This window comes from Anomalospiza imberbis, chromosome 2 (assembly GCF_031753505.1).
Source record: "Anomalospiza imberbis isolate Cuckoo-Finch-1a 21T00152 chromosome 2, ASM3175350v1, whole genome shotgun sequence".
Lineage (NCBI taxonomy): Eukaryota > Metazoa > Chordata > Aves > Passeriformes > Viduidae > Anomalospiza > Anomalospiza imberbis.
Window position 1 is genome coordinate 22,329,297 of NC_089682.1, and position 16,778 is coordinate 22,346,074.

A 16,778-nucleotide genomic window follows, 5' to 3' on the forward strand; every position below is an offset into this window, starting at 1 on the left:
GGAATAAGTGTCATCTGGGAGATTTTGATAGTATGTTTCATTTTCTTAAAAGAAGGGGTAGTTCAAATTACCAAAGCATGGGAACTGCTGTCACAACCTCGCTCAGCCCTGACAGCAGCAGTTTGTGCAGCCATCCCTCTAACCTGCACTGCTTCCCAGGTGGGCTCTCTGTAATTTCCATCTTTCTTGTACTTTCCTTAGAGTAGTAACTGATCACCTTCTTCCCTGCTCTTTCAACACCACCTTGCTGGATTGGAAAATGAGTCCTTCTGGCACCCCTCTGTGGGTGTGTTCCTTGCACCCCTGGTGGCACATATCAGCAGGAGCTGAAGTGGTGCTTGTTGTGTCCTTAAAGATAATTCTTATTAAACTTTTCTTGACTTGTGAAGAGTGATTACTTGGTGGCTGATCAGAGCAAGACTCTGACTCAATGTTCTAATTTGGCTTCTAGAAAAGATGGTGGTTTTTTTTTTTTCTTTCTCTCCTGCCACTATCTATAATATAAGATTTTCTGGAGACTAATCTTTACAAAAGTTTGCCCCTGTGAGTAGGGTCCTCCTACAATTCATATCTCTGTCTGAGAGGCCAAATTATTTATAACATGAATATTTTATAGCAACTGATTAAGGACTGAATTACTTTGCTTTTGAAATGTGTTGTTTTGAATATGACAGCAGTGAGCACTGGGGAGATGAGATGGAGGGCATTCCCAAAAATCATATCTGACACTTGGGAATTTTCACTTCATAATTTCCAGTGGTCTCTCAGAAATCACCAAAACTGAATCCATCCTGGAGAAAAAAATTAAGAGCTAGAGCACAATTTGAAGATACTTAGAAATCCCAAAATTTTTTCTAAAGACAATTCTAGCTTTGTCTATTCAGGTATACTTTATTTAAGTTTTCTCACATGGTCTGCAAATCAATACATGCATATGTAAACAAAAACAGTGTAATAACTGAAACCATCACTATTAGCTGAACAAAGTAAGTGTATCCTGAGGTTCATAAAAAAACCCCAAACAAATAAAAAGGATAATAGTAATTCATTACTGTTAACCTTTATATTGATTTAGTGCTATAAAACATATATTATTAATCAGAAAAGCACAGAAGAAAGCACCAAAACCCAAACCCAAAAATAAATATATTAGTGAGGAAAATCTCACATTAGCTGGAACATTAAATTAAACAAATCTAATCAACATTTCCTTTTCTAAATTATGAATGTAATAATTGAAAATCTAATTCCTCCCTAAGGGCCATAAGTAATTCTATTAGGAAGCTGTTATATACCACTTCAGGAAGTTTGTGTTATTTCTATGAAATGGTAGCTATAGTACCACAAACTCAGCTATCAACAAGTGACTCATTAAAATGTCCAAAATTTAAATGTCGGTTCTTTCATCTTATTTTAAAGAATAAGTTTTAACTCCCTTGTTATTACAACTTTTAAAATCAAATTACATCCCCAATGACATGAAAAATAACATACAAAGAGAAAAATACTGCTAGATAATAAAAAGTGAACAATGAGTAGGACAGTCTCCCATTAGGACCACATTTCATAGAATAGTCGTCATTTCCACCTGCTAATTTATTTTAATGGTTATATTGTTATTTATGTATTATATTTTTATGTTAGTTATTTATGCATTTATATAGTATTACTGAGAATAAACCTAACTGAATGCCTTGCAAAATCTCCAATTGACTAAGAATTGCACAGTCAAATCTTTTAAATCATCAGATTTTTACCAAAACTGGTACAAAAAAGAAAAAATATTTCACCTGTTATGATAATGTCTTAGGACAAGACTAATCATGACCTTCCAAATTTATTCAGAGCTTTATAGAAAACATATGATATAATGTGCTAAAAACAATCAAGCAGCTGCACGTTTTCATTGATTGGAACATAACATTAATATCTTCAATATTTTTTTCCCAAGTTGAGGGAATGTCCCAGATTACAAAAAAAACGTGTCTAATTTATGACTCCACTTTATCAAAGTCTTCTGGCAAACAACATAGTTATATATGTTTTGCTGGTGTTTCTCTAGAGTTGCTTAAACTTAGAATAGTCAAAGCATACTTTAAAATATACTGATCTCTGTTTAAATTGTTGCATTACTGAGGCTATGATAGCAACAAAAAGGGGGTTATATATATAACTGAGAAGAGGAAGCAACACAACCCAGTGAGGTAACTCATTATGTCTTGCAACAGAAAATGGTACCTAAGAGGGTGAGGATTGTCCATGGAACAGAAGCAAGTGAGACCTCTGCTCATGATCACTTGTTAAGCACCACCCTTTTCCCTGTGGTCAGTCCTTGCAGAAGTCTGCTGTCTGAAATCACATTTCATTTTCTAACTGGTTCATGATGTCTGGCAACCTAGTAGGCATGTAGTTTTTTGCTAAACGCTGCATTTTTGCTTTTTCCTACTTTTTTCACACCACCTGGAATACTCTGCCTAGCTCTGGGGTTGCCAGCCTAAGGAGAACACGGATCTGTCTGAAACAGTCCAGAGAAGGGCCATGAAGATGATTGGAGAGCTGGAGTACCTCTCCTGTAAAGACTGACTGAGAGAGTTAAAGTTACTCAGCCTGGACAGGTGAAGGCTCTGAGAAGACCCTGTAGCAGCCTTTCAGTACCTAAAGGTACTGGCTACAAGAAACCTGGATAGGAGCTTTCACAGGTGTTGTGATAGAGCAGGGGGTAATGGCTTTAAACTGAAAGAGGAGAAATTCAGAAGAAATTCCCTCCTGTGAGTGTGCTGAAGCACTGGAGCAAAGTGAGCCTGGTGTTTGACCAGAGAAGCTGTGGATATGAACACCTCTGAAAGTCAATGTGGCCACATTGAGCAGCCTGGTCTAATGGGTGCTGGTGGTAGGGGGTTAGAAATTTTATTTCTCTTAAAAGTAACATTGCATAAAAGCAACAAAATACGTTGGGCAACTACTTTTCTTAAATACTTAGGAAAAAAAATTACTTCATGAAGTTCTTAACATTAACATCAAGAACCTTTTCTTTCTCATTTTCACAGTGGCTTGTAAGTGCTTGGATTTTGACACCAGTATATTAATGCAATAGTATTGTCAGCTTGGTCAATTGGTGTTTTTCCTACAAAAAAAAAATTACACTTAATATCACATAACCCTTTTTTATTTGAAAGATTCTAACCTTTTGAAGCTGATAATTAAAGACAAAAATCCCCTTGCTGTTTTTAAACCTGATGCTTGCCATTTATGTCATGCAGGTTAACTTTCCTGTCATTTTTAGGGGTAAATCTAATGTCTTTTTATGTCTTTAAAATATGTAAAATTTCTGTGTCTTATTTCTCTTTTAGGGATATACAGCTACAGATGTTGTCTCTGCATCATATTATTGATTGTTTAATTAAAAAAAATCAAACATATGTTCATGTAGTTTTAGTTTCGTGTAAGTTTCATCTGTATTTTATAATGAAAATAATAAAATAATTTCTAGCTTTCATAGACCTACAGCGCACCTCTTTTGGATGAGACAGTCACTTCTACAAAGTGACCAGATGCTTTTGTTGCCTTTTTCCCAACCTGGAAATGAAACTCAAGATTATTTTAGGAAGGAGGTAATATAAAAGGGGATCTTTATTTGAAGGCCTTCAGGAGCAATTATGGATAGATGTCCTCAAAAGCCCACCCCTACAGGAATGAGTACACATGTATAGGTTTCAGGAAATTAGCATAATTGCTAAAAAGCACCAATTAGGAGGACACGTGGTGATGCAATCCCCCCACGTCAAGCCCCTTCTCTGGAGCCCCTCCCTTCAGCACTGGCTGTACTCTGTCTATGACAATGTATCTCAAAGAGTTGTTCTTGGCCTTGGTTCTCAGGTAGAACCAAGATAGCACTGGGGCCTTGTACCTCCTGGGCTTGGGCCTCTGGAATTTGTTTTGTATTTCTGCTTAGAGAAAGGCCATGGAAAAGTACTGGGAAAAGTTGCTACTAATAAAATAGCTGACATTATTCCACAAATACATGTGGAATAATACAAAGAACATATAAAAGAAAAAAGGCAAAACCCAAATGTCATCACTTTAGAAGTGGAGATTGTGCCATAGCTTTAGAATACTGTACTAGGACAGGTGGGAGTTAAGGTTCTTAATTTAGGAATTAAGGACTGAATTAAGGTTCTTCAGAGCAGCCCATATGACGCTGTGGTTTGTGTCTATAGCTAACATAGTGTTGATAACACACTGATATTGTGGTTGTTGTTGAACTGTGCTTACACAGGTCCAAGGTTTTTTATTTTTCCCATGCTACCCAAAGACAATAAGTTGGAGGTTGACAAGAGTTTGGGAGGGTGAGCAAGAACCAGGACAGTGGACCCACATTGACCAAGCAGATGTCCCATGCTGTATCATCACACAAAGGACACAATACCAGAGGAAGAAGTGGGGTGGGTCTGACTTCCAAGTTGCTGTTGTTCAGAGACTGGCAAGGCTTCAAGCTGCTTTTGGGAGGTGTCAAATGGTGTCCTTTCCTTTAGTTACTTTTTAAATGTTTCTTTCACTTATTGTGCTTTGTCTCAATCTATAATTTTTCTTGTGCTTGTTTTTTGTATTTCCTCATCTGAGAAAAAAGAGTGTGTAACTTCATGACTTCTTCATAGGTAGTCATGGCATATTTTTTCTTGTTAAATGCCTTTGGATTTGACCATCTAGATCAATGATTATGAAATATTTTCAAATCATAGGCTGATGACCCCAGATATTTATTGCACAATAGCTTGTGAGCATTTTGCAATGAACAAGGCAAATTTAAGAGCAGTTTAAGTTTAATGTACTAATTTCAATTAGATTCCTTAAAAACATTTCATTATAGAATATCATAATGGCTTGACAGAAGAAAACTGTTGATCTCCCTGGTGTTCTGATAAATTTATATTAAGAAGCTTTTCACTGTTTAGAAATATGCATAAAAGTAGGTTTTAAATCTTGTTAAAATGTATCCTGTTGTCTTTTCTCATTCTTTTACTGCTAAGTGTTCTTATGAACATTTATTATCCAGAACATTTTTAAAAGACTTTTATATATTTAACATTAGATGTTTTCCTGAATTGTAAAAAAGTAGATTTTCGGTTTCAGTACTGAATCAATATAGAAACAAATAATACTCTCACTTCACCATCTCTGACCTATTCTTTTGTACTGCATATAGTAATGAGATGTTCTTTCTAAACAAAGAAATTTATGTTTTACCTTCCCAATAGAAGTAATTGAAAAGAATCCATCAAGGCAGAATCAGAAGAGACTGTTTTCTTAAACCCAAGCTAGAAAGTTTAATTAAAAGCACCACTGTCCTTTATATTTTAACATATTTATACACTCATATAAAAATTATAAGCTGAGTTATATTCACTGCTTGTTTCTCTTCACTTACCATAATCTTAATTAAAATTTAAATGAGTGTTATTTGCAGCTGGATATGGTAAATAGCCATAGCATGCAGAAATTCCCTCTTGTGACTGATGCTTCAGAATAACACACTATCCTACTTCTCAAGTTTCTGAATATTAAAACATTTGTTTTGGTAGAGCACCTGCAAATTTCAAGCCAATTTGCAGTGGGAGGAAAGGCATTGTTGTTTTGTTTTCAGGATGAAGAAGTCTCTGTGTAACATTATTTCTGCAGAGACCCATACATAGCCAGTCGACAGTCATCTCATTTGTTTTAGTCTCTAGGTAGAAATTTCAGGTGCAGCCGTGGTTCTTACTCAGCTTTGCATAGACCAGTCATGCTGCAGGAGTTTGGGTTTTTTTCTGCTAAACCTGTGCCAAGGACACCATCACTCTATTTTGCATCCCACCAGCTTTTCAGTAAGGTTTACATCATACTGTTAATAGAATAAAAAAAAACAAACAAGAAATATATAGTTATATTGATTCCAACCAAGCTATCATCCAGCCAAACATCCTGCCTCCAAACACTATAGGGGATGTTTGGGAATGGTTAGGGAAGGGCAAGCATAGGACAAACTTATATGATAATTCCCTCTGATGCTTCTCTATTCTACAACTATTTATATTTCAGGGTCTTCCTGAGCCAACTGCAGTCTCTTATGTTCTCAGTAATCCCCAATAAATTTTACTTTGCATTTGAACTGGTCCACTTTTACAGTACTAAATATGATTAGGTACAGACAAAATCGATTAGAAAATATGAAGACTCTGCTGTATACTTGCCATTTACTCTTTGCTTTGAAAAGGCCCTACTCTGGTATTTCACAAATGTAAACAAAAAAGACATGATTGTACTCTGAAGCACAGTCACCAGTATCTTATTTATATTGCTTATGTCATAGTTCTGATCTGTTGCTGTACAGATCAATCTTTGTACATCACCTGACAAACAAACTGTAGCAGGCTATTGGACAGCAGTCATGAAAAGGCATAAAGTCAAAAGAAATGTGAACTCAGAAAATGCAGCAGAGGCTTAAAAAAGAGGACTTAAATAGATCAACATGCACTAACGAGTTGATTTTCTACAGATTTCCTGGTGATTAATTTCTCATTGTGACATCTTGGCTGTTTAATGTTTCTTAATAAGTTTGGCATTATTTTTTGTCTGAGGGCTATGTCTCAGAAATTAAACATTTTGTTTTTAAGAAAACCTGTGAAGGGCAGAAGTTGAAGCAAAAGTACCTCATTTACAAAGAAAAGTATGTTTCATTTCAAGATATACTTTTAGAATTGATTGTAGTACCTAGTAAAATTCTTGATAAAATCAAGTTTAATTTTTCATTATTTATATTTTCCTTCTTAAAAAGAAAAAAAAAATCTAATACAGTTGATTGAATTTCTGTTTTTATTTAAATCTGAGAGTCAGTGCAGTTTACCAGTACCAAAATATATTTTAAAGTTTTGATACTATTTTGAGCCAGTAATATTATGCCAGCTTTCACCAAGGCAACCTTATCTGTTTCCACTGGGAAATAGTCCCTCAGCTTGGGGCTTGGAAAGGAGGGAGAGAGAGGGGAAAAGGCACAAAGTAGTGGAGGAACATTCGCAGTTGAAATTTAGGCTTTCAGGCAGCTATCAAATTGATTTGATATGTATTAGGCCCATGGGGCCAAAATATGAAGATAAAAAATTGACTTTTCCTGTTGTGTTGTAATATTCGGTATTATTGTGTGTAAAATGTAAAAGGGAAGTTGTGTAATTATTTTTTTTTAATAATTTAAAAAGAATGAGAAAGTAGGTAATACAAATTTTTTAAATGAAAATTATAGCAAGATTGCAGTTATCTTGGTGATTTCATTTATCCGTAAGGTGAAGTCATAGTTCTCAGATCATAATTTACAATCTTTAACATAATGGTGTTTAGGCGGTTTTTTCCATTGTCGTTATTTGTTCCTAAATCTACATATGTTAAATTGAAGTCCTGTGGTTGGGAAAATATGATTTTGATCCCGATCATGTGTACAATAGTGTTTTAATTCAGATAAGAGTGTATTTCCAAAGAAAACCTCAGTACTGTCACCACTCCTTTCACATTGTTTCACGTTGCAGAAAGTTTCTTATAGCTTGGGCCCTTCTCGGTGAGCCTCAGCTGGAAGATGTCCTGACCTTTGTGCACTGTGTCCATGAGAAGTCATTCATTCAGCCCATTGCCAGACAATAGCTTGGTCATGGTAAAATAAAGTACATGAAATGTGTACAGTGGACAGGCAGCCCACTCGTTCTCTTTAGACTGACTCTTGAAGGTCTGCCAGCTATACTAGGGATGTGTAGGGATGGCCTCCAACCACTAGACAAGGCTGGAGCTGAACAAAAGTAAACTCTTTGGGTGGATTTTATGGATATTTTTCTCTTCTACTTGTCCCTGTGGGTCTCTGCATAACGTTTTGGTAGTGACAGGGAAATATGACCACTAGTATCTCAGTAAGATTTTTGTAGCATATGGGAAAACCAACCATAAAGATAGAACTAAGGATTTCTTTTTGTCTAAGTGAGATCTAAAGGAGCCTTGTGTGAAGCTTTGTGTCTTCACTGTGTTATCAAAACATTGCACGTGACAGCATGTAGCTTTTGAGTACATGTATTTTTAAAGGTTGTAGAAAAGGAAAATTCCCAGCAATTTCCATTTGTAATCTTTTTCTCCTTGACTATTTCTATCTAGTAGATTAAAACTAAAGAATTTTTCTTGAATGATTTCCTTCATAGAGTCAGAGAAAAATAACAACTCTTATTTCAGGAACTTCAGTTTAAAAAAGCTTTTTTTTTTCCTCCTCACCAAAGTAATATAGAAAAATGCCAAAAAACTCTCAGTGTTGTGTATTTCTGGACAAATAGTTACTATTTGCCTGAATTTCTTCAAATAGCTTTGAAATAATATTTTTATCTGGTACTCAGAGCATGAAAGAAAATATACCCTCGGCAAGAAAAGACAGATTTATTAATTCAGTTTGTGTAATATGGGGCTGACTCTTTGCCATGGTGATTGGTTTTTAAATTAAGAAAATTTGTACTTACAATTAAGAGAATCAACAGACAACTGTGGAAACAAAAAAAAAAATCATCTTTTGAACCTTAGATATTCATTGACTGCAGTTTTATCAAGTTCACCTTTTAGAACATTTGGTAAGAATTCAAAATTTAAAAGTTCAAACAGCTTTAGTTTGATGCTGCTAGTAGAACTAAAACAGGTTTAGGCTCTGAATATTAATTACCATTCTGCTTTAAAGGTTACAACACTCTCTTTATCCAATGGATTTCATAGTTCTGATTGACTAAAGCCTTAATTATAGAGTATTATAGAATATTGCAGTGAGCTACAGCAACAAAGCCAAGCAAGTGGGTTATTCTTTCTTTGACAGGCTTACAAAGATAACAAAGGCGTGTGAAAAAAGAGGTAAAACATTTGTTAAAAAATAAATTGAGACAATTATGGATTAAGAGTATTTATTTTTTCTCCATTTGCTCAGAAGAGAAAAAAAAAAGGTACTGTCATTCTTATGACTGTGCTTTCCATTAGTAGAGACTTTTTAAATTAAAAAACTTTATCATGTTATTTAGCAACATCCATATGATTTGTATTCTGCTTCCTCCATTATTGAATACCTTCCATCATGTGTACTTTCATTCTTCCTATAAACAAAAAATTATTGCAGTCAGTGCAAAGAAATCTGTTCCCCTTTGCCAAAGCCTGGGAAATGTACTGCAAAGTCTTTTTTCCACTAGGGACCTAAGACTCACCTTCCAGTCAGGAGCATGGAGGTCTTACAGCAGGCTCACGTGGTTTATGATAACAGACTCTTTCATTTCCAACTGCACCAGACCATTGATCTCCTAAGTCCTGGGTCCCCCTTCTAGCAAATTTTTCCCAGCTAATAATTAGCTGGAAAAAAACTGCCAAGTGATGTCTTTGTTTTATCTTTGACAGCTGTCACTGGTGCCTAAATCAATAATGTCCATCTGAAAACTTCCATATGCTGTAAGGTATTTCTAATAGACTTCTGTCTTTGCAGTTGTCTAACAGGTAAAGGTCTGTGGGAGTTAAAGAGAGGACTGTGAATACATGGCTCAATGTGGTAATTTGGACATAGAACAAGGTCTTAACTATGAATGATAGGCAGCAGGGATAACTGCAATGTTTCACCTTAGCTGGTTTCAAAACACTGAAATTAATCTCAGTCCTAATCTTATGGGCATTTTGTTCTCAGTTGCAAGACAAGCAGCAAACATGTCATGCTTTTTTCCTATAATCTGATAACCACAGTTCAGGAACAAAACACAGCAGCACAGGTTTTCCTGCAATTTCCAAAGAGAAAGACAAGACCTGATTTGTTCAGATAAAATCTCCGCACCAAAGGCTATATTGCTATGGATTTACCTACTATCTTCCTAATAAATATCCTCTGTGAAATTGAAATGTAATTTTTTTCCTAGGCTTTTTCATGTTCCTTTTACTATTTACTTCAGCCTTCTTTTTTCTGAGTACATTTATCCATATCACAAGTACAGAAATGTAAAGATCTATGTGGTTCAGGACAATTTTCGTAAGAAGTATTTAAATCACTGTGTTAGGGAGTGTTGTTTTCAGTCATAGACTGGCTATCTCATATCTTTGCCCAAAAATTATTTCCTAAGATTTTGTACCTGACTTACATCCAGTTATAAATTTTTTAAATCATCTTTCTGTATTGTTGCATTGTTACAGAAATATTTCAATAAGGAAATAGTGATTCTTCATAAGTGGGATCTCTGAAGTAGGGAAAAACAAACTCGATCTAAACAGCACACAGAATGAGTTTCTCTGCTTGCTCAGGAGACATTTAACTAGGACTGTGACCTTTAAAAAGAAGAAAAAAAAAAGCAGAGAAGATGAAAAGATGGGAAGATGTGTTGTGAATATGTAGATACCCTGTAGCTAACTCTGTATCTGGTGAACTAAAATTATGGGGTTTTGCCTTATAGGTTTTTTAAGTACTGGGGACCAAGCTGCAAAAGGCAATTATGGATTGCTTGACCAAATCCAAGCTTTACGTTGGATTGAAGAAAATATTGGATCTTTTGGAGGAGACCCGAAGAGAGTTACTATTTTTGGATCTGGGGCAGGAGCTTCCTGTGTCAGTCTCCTGACACTCTCCCACTATTCAGAAGGTAACAATCCTCCAGGCAAAGTAATTTTTTTTTTTTAATGTTAAAATGTAGTGAAAATGCCAAATGAAGTGGTCTGAATTAGAATTACACGAGGTCTGTAATTTTTCTAAAGTACCTACTAGATAGAATTCTGGATTTGTATTAGTCAACATAAATATGTTTATAAGGAAAACTAAATGATATTACAGCACAAATCTCATGCAACAAATGCCATGGGCAGTATACTTTTTCTAGCTTTATCAACAGATTCCACTGGCTCTCCCATCAAAGAATTTGCCCTAATTAAAATGGAAAAGAGCAATGACCTTTTTCATTTTTGTTCACTCTTGGCTGCACTTCTAACATATATATAGATGCTTTCCTTCCTTACTTAAACTAAGCCTTATTAAAAACTGTGCTTAACTCCCCACAAGTACTGTATGATCCCACACAGTGTTCTTCAGATTTTGGTAAGTGAGCTGTGGGATTTCTACCCGCAGCACCTCACCCTACAAAAAAACCCAAATCCAAACTCCAAGAATCTACAGCACCAGTACTGAACTATAAATATTCCTGGTGATAAGACCAAATCTAGAAAGACTTGATAAAAGACAACACCAAAATATCTATTGTATTTATTAATCCATTCCATTTCTATCACATTAAAACAGACAGAAATTTGTAACAGGTAAGCCACAGTCTGAAGTTATAGCAGGGAGGCTGGAAAACACACCTAATTTAGAAATACATAGAATTATGCTTGACAATTCAGTTTATTCATACAAATAAAATTTCAGTGAATAACTGTTGAGCAAACCATGCCAAAATCAAGCAGATGGAACTATGAAAAACCTAACTGATTACAAATTGAAATTTTGTAGTGTGTGCATTCAGTAATCATCTTCAAAGGTATATCAACAAAAACCCCACATGCTTTTCTAGCTTTTACTGTCTTTTGCATTTTGAGAACTTGAGAAACCATGTGCAGAAGACACCCAAGTATTTCAGTTTAAATATGAAATAGTCCATTTTAGTGGTCTTACCAGAAATAAAAAACACAGATGGGGCAGATTCACAAGTAAGCTCCCCTTGCCTTTCAGTGCTTTAAACAAAGAAGCTCTTTAGATTGGGTGTTCATTTGATTTTGTATTAGTGTACATAAAACACACAGAAAGAACCATTGAATATCATCTTACTATCTTGCAAATAAATTTAAATATATTTTAATTCAACATATAGGCAGTGCTTACATTTAGACACAATAATAATTAAAAAATTAAATGGTAAATAAAAAGTATCAGAGTAGAAGATTCAAAAGTATGAAATTGCTCTTATTAGAGCAGATTTTTTTCAAGTGAGTATGATGCATGGCTTTTGTGAAGGAAATGAGAACGTGTAATTTTCATTTGACCTTTAAATTACTGAAAGACGCATTTATGAGTGTCATTTACATGGCAAAGAGCATATGATTGCCTTTAGCTGCCAGTCCTTCAAAGAAATTTTCACATTACTACCAATGTGGTAAAGCCAGAGGGCTTCCATCAAAGACACAAGAAAACTGCAATACAGGAATGAGCTTTGTTCTTGAAACAGTAACCTGAAACCTTCATGCTTTTTGTGTGTGAGCATCAAGAACATGAGAGATTTTAATTAGTAGTCTATTCTACATAGCATAAAAAGGGAGCAGTAAGTAGGATCTATGGAAATTGTTTCAAAATTTCCTTGTATGCATCCTTTAGGGATTCTATAATCAAAGCTTTGTTTCCTTAGTAAGAAATACTTTTCTTTTTTTTTTTTTTAATAGGTATATATTTTTAAATATCTAATTGGATCTGTATTTAAACAATTTGCACCTGCAGGTTTGTTCCAAAAGGCAATCATACAGAGTGGAACAGCCCTGTCCAGCTGGGCAGTGAACTATCAGCCTGCCAAGTACACTCGGATATTGGCAGATAAAGTGGGCTGCGACATGCTGGATACCACTGATTTGGTTGAATGTCTGCGGAATAAGAATTACAAAGAACTCATTCAACAGACTATCACTCCAGCCACGTACCACATTGCCTTTGGGCCTGTGATAGATGGAGACGTGATTCCCGATGACCCTCAGATTCTAATGGAGCAAGGGGAATTCCTTAACTATGATATAATGCTGGGTGTAAATCAAGGGGAAGGTTTAAAATTTGTGGATGGCATTGTAGACAATGAAGATGGTGTTTCTCCCAATGATTTTGACTTTTCTGTCTCCAATTTTGTGGACAATCTATACGGTTATCCAGAAGGGAAGGACACACTGCGAGAGACCATTAAATTCATGTACACTGACTGGGCAGACAAAGAAAATCCCGAAACAAGACGGAAGACCCTGGTTGCTCTTTTTACAGACCACCAATGGGTTGCTCCAGCTGTTGCCACAGCTGACCTGCATGCCCAGTATGGCTCTCCAACATATTTCTATGCATTTTATCACCATTGCCAAAGTGAAATGAAACCCAGCTGGGCTGATTCAGCTCATGGTGATGAAGTCCCTTATGTGTTTGGGATTCCTATGATTGGTCCCACAGAACTGTTCAACTGCAACTTTTCCAAGAATGATGTCATGCTCAGTGCAGTGGTTATGACATACTGGACTAACTTTGCCAAAACTGGGTAAGTGTGACCCCTAGCATTCATTTTGTTGATAGCATTCTTCTAAAATACTCAGTTTCCCATTCCAGCGGCCTCAAAATCTGACTTTGAAGTAGTAGTATAGAAATATTTATGTTAAGATAGGAGGTAAATGAGACTTATTCATATTTAATAGATTTTTAATTAGTGTGTTCCCTCAAACTATTTTCTTTAAGTAGCTCAATGAGAATAATAACACACTGTATTTTTGGTTCAAAAAATAGGACAATTGCTAAGACAAAAAGTGTGTCTCAGAGAAAAGGTGGTTCACTAAGATACTGAAAAATCAGAGGCAACATGTCTGCTACTTGAAGAAGGAACTGTCAGGCAGATAGCACTTATCTGCTACTAAAGAAAGGAAGTTCTTGTTTTTCAGCGACCTTCACAGGGATGAGGACTCAGGGAGGAATTAGAACAGAAAGGCAGACACTGGAAATTATTTTTCCCTCTGAGGGCTATAATGGCAATAATAAGTACTTGACTGGAATGAAAAGGAGATTCAGATATAAATTTTGTTTGAAAAAGTTAAAAATTAAATTAATTCTGCTTACAAAAAAAAATCAAAGCATCGATATTTTGATGAACAAGAGTTGTAAACACCAAGGAAACAGCCCTCAAAACAGCTTAATCTGTGAGCAATATTAATAAATTCTGCTCTCTTCCTATAGCATTCCTTTAAAGAGTATTGCAGTGTTTTACTTCAGCAGCAAGGGCTTTTTTTTGTTAACCTTGAGTCTTCAGTGCTGAATTAAAACAAAGATACTTGTGGCACAAAGGGGCTGTAAATCTTTCCACTGAATGTTTAATAGCAGGATTGGGCTCTGGAAACTGCAGCTTTATTGCACTGCAGTGAACAGTGTGTAGCTATATAAGAAAAACTCAGATGCCTATTGTGAAACACTCAGAGGCTTTAGCTGCCCTTGTAGCCTTCCATTAATCTAAATGGTGGTCGAGAGAGAGATTTTGCAGTCTTAACAAGATCCTCAAGCATAAATTGAGTAAAAACCAATCAAATGCTTCTGCTTAATGCACAAGGAAAAAAAAGTTATTTTGTTGTACTGCATATAGACAAATAGGTGCAAAAGCATGCAGAAGCCCTGGAGTTCAGCAACAAAAATGAATTAACTGTGTAATATTTAGTCATATTTGGCAACAAGAAGTTATCAGTACTGGGATGGGCAAATTTTGTGATGAAATGGTTTATGGACAGACAATGCTGCATGATGGCTGTACCACATGCTCAGAGATGATGATAACATCAGTTTGTCTTTATTTTGGTAGATGAAATGCCATGTATACATAGAGGACTTCAGATCCTTACAAATATACCTCATTGGAATTAAGATGGAGATGAAAGATCTCCATGATCTCACTATTGCTTACAATAACTTTATTAGTATTCCCTGTAGATTAAGACGTTGTATTTAAGCAGTTTTTGAGGCTGACAGGAGCTTCTCACAGTTCCAGGTGCCATCATTATTCATCATTTCAAGCACATTCCAGCTGTTGCTACTTGAAAACTAATTTCAGCAGGCTATACGAAGTTCTCTAGTTATAAAGCCATCATCATACTATACCTAAAGGCAAAACCAGGTGCTTTGGGAGAGCCATTAGTCACTTCTGAAACTTTCCCATTGCTGATGAGACAGGAATGGGGTAAATATTCTATTACAGACTCACTCCCTTACAGGCAGTCTGGAAGATGTATAATTAGAAATGGCCTCTAGCTGTAAAATTTCAGTTTTCAAAGGAAAGGAAAAGAGCAACACAATGTATATTATCTTGATGGGGTCTTTTCTTTGTTTGGGTGAACAATGATCAATTGTTCTGCATTGTACAAGAGAACACTTGGAGGCAAATAATATTTTAAGATTACATTTGTTCTGTACCTCTGCTTCCTCAAACAGAAAGACAGAGATTGTAGCACCTCAAACCTGGAGCAATGGGATCTTTGGGGTAACTGTTCTCCACACTGCTCACTCACTTGCAATCTGGACTTTCTGCACCCACGCAGCTCCTTCAACTCTCAAGATGAGTGATACAGTTCAAAACTGCATTGCTGGGGGCTCTGCTTTGTTTTTTTTCCCCACTCTATTTTTAATTGATAATTTCCCATCCTTATTATGATACTACTTGTCTTGCTTTGTATTTGTACTCATGGCAACATAAAAAATCTTTTAACTGAAAGATTTTATTATTTCACATTTCCCTGTAGGCAAGCTTTGAACATTAGAACTGCAGATTTATTTATTTATTTTTAATGTGTTTGAGACTTTTCCAATCTCTGTGACTCTCCCATAGAGGCTGGATCCAGGTACTTATTTTAAGATTATGGCTCAGATGATGCATCATTCAGATGGACTTTGCTAGGCTTTTAATGACAGGCCATTTGTTGCTAAAAAGCACACACTGTTTAATGGGCCTACTGCCAAGGCTGGGTTTGTAGGGCAGGTCAATCTTGTAAAATCAGTAGGTGAAACACACAACACAGGGCAGAGTGCTTTTATTGTGTTTAACTTGAAAGTTGGTTACTGAAGCTAGCAAATCGGAGGTGAAGAAATGTTTAATGGCTAATAGTTTGTGCTTAAAATGAATGCCTTGAAGCTGTATTTTGCTAATCCTCTACCTATGACTTTTTTTTATTATGATGATGATTATTATTAGGAGTTTTTCGTTTGGACTTTTCAAAACTGTGTTATCAACATGCCTTAGAAATAGGCAAACAATTTATTACAGTGTAAGTTTGAGATACTACATTTGGGATACAAAAATTACACGAAAATACAGTTTTGAATTCCTCAATGCACAGAATTATATGTGAGAGCTTCATTAAGAAGTGCACTTGGAGCTTCAGTCTGCTGCCAGTAGTGCCATCCTAACTGCAATGGTAATTTTATATGCCAAGTTCTGTTAGAACCATGTTACCTCCTTTGCAGACACATCAGCAGGGGAAGAGTAAACAGCATGAGGCCAGTCCTTCATAGATACTCTGCCAGCTATGCTCTTGTGAAGAATTTGGAGTTTCACACAGTAGATACAAAGCCATGCTCTCATTACAGGAATCTATTAGGTTTCTAAAAATTGCCCTGTTTTTGAGGAATTGCAGTACTCTACTTTTTCTCCCATTCATCCCGCTCTACACCTGTGTTGGTATTGGAAAAGATAAAGGTCTAGGGGATATATCCTTGTTTGCTTTGTATTTCAGGTAAATGCTCCAGAATAATTTTGCTACCATTGATTCTGAAGGACAAATCTGAGTTATTAGGAATGTCTGTGTTTTGTATGTAGTTTGGTTCTCTAATAGAAGACCTGATTAAACTTGCAAGTTTCAAATCAATTCTTAGACAACACCTTTATAAGGCTGTTACATTTTTTTATGTTTTCATCTGAAGAAATAACTGTCTGCAATGGAAAATCAGTGTTAGTCAAACAAAACAGTGTAGTTATGGTTTGTGTTCCTTAGCTGTTAGTCCTTTGCTGACAGGG

At 35.8% G+C, this 16,778-nt stretch overlaps 1 protein-coding gene across 3 annotated transcripts in view; it reads left to right on the forward strand.

Annotated features, from left to right (window-relative positions):
- The window catches only part of NLGN4X (neuroligin 4 X-linked), a 161,581-nt gene that overhangs the window by 136,774 nt on the left and 8,029 nt on the right, over nucleotides 1-16,778 (forward strand). For all 3 annotated transcript variants that reach the window (XM_068180116.1, XM_068180118.1, XM_068180117.1), the window contains 2 exons: nucleotides 10,461-10,646; nucleotides 12,485-13,274. In XM_068180116.1, coding sequence (XP_068036217.1) covers nucleotides 10,461-10,646; nucleotides 12,485-13,274 — 976 coding nt within the window. The remainder of the gene's footprint in view (nucleotides 1-10,460; nucleotides 10,647-12,484; nucleotides 13,275-16,778) is intronic.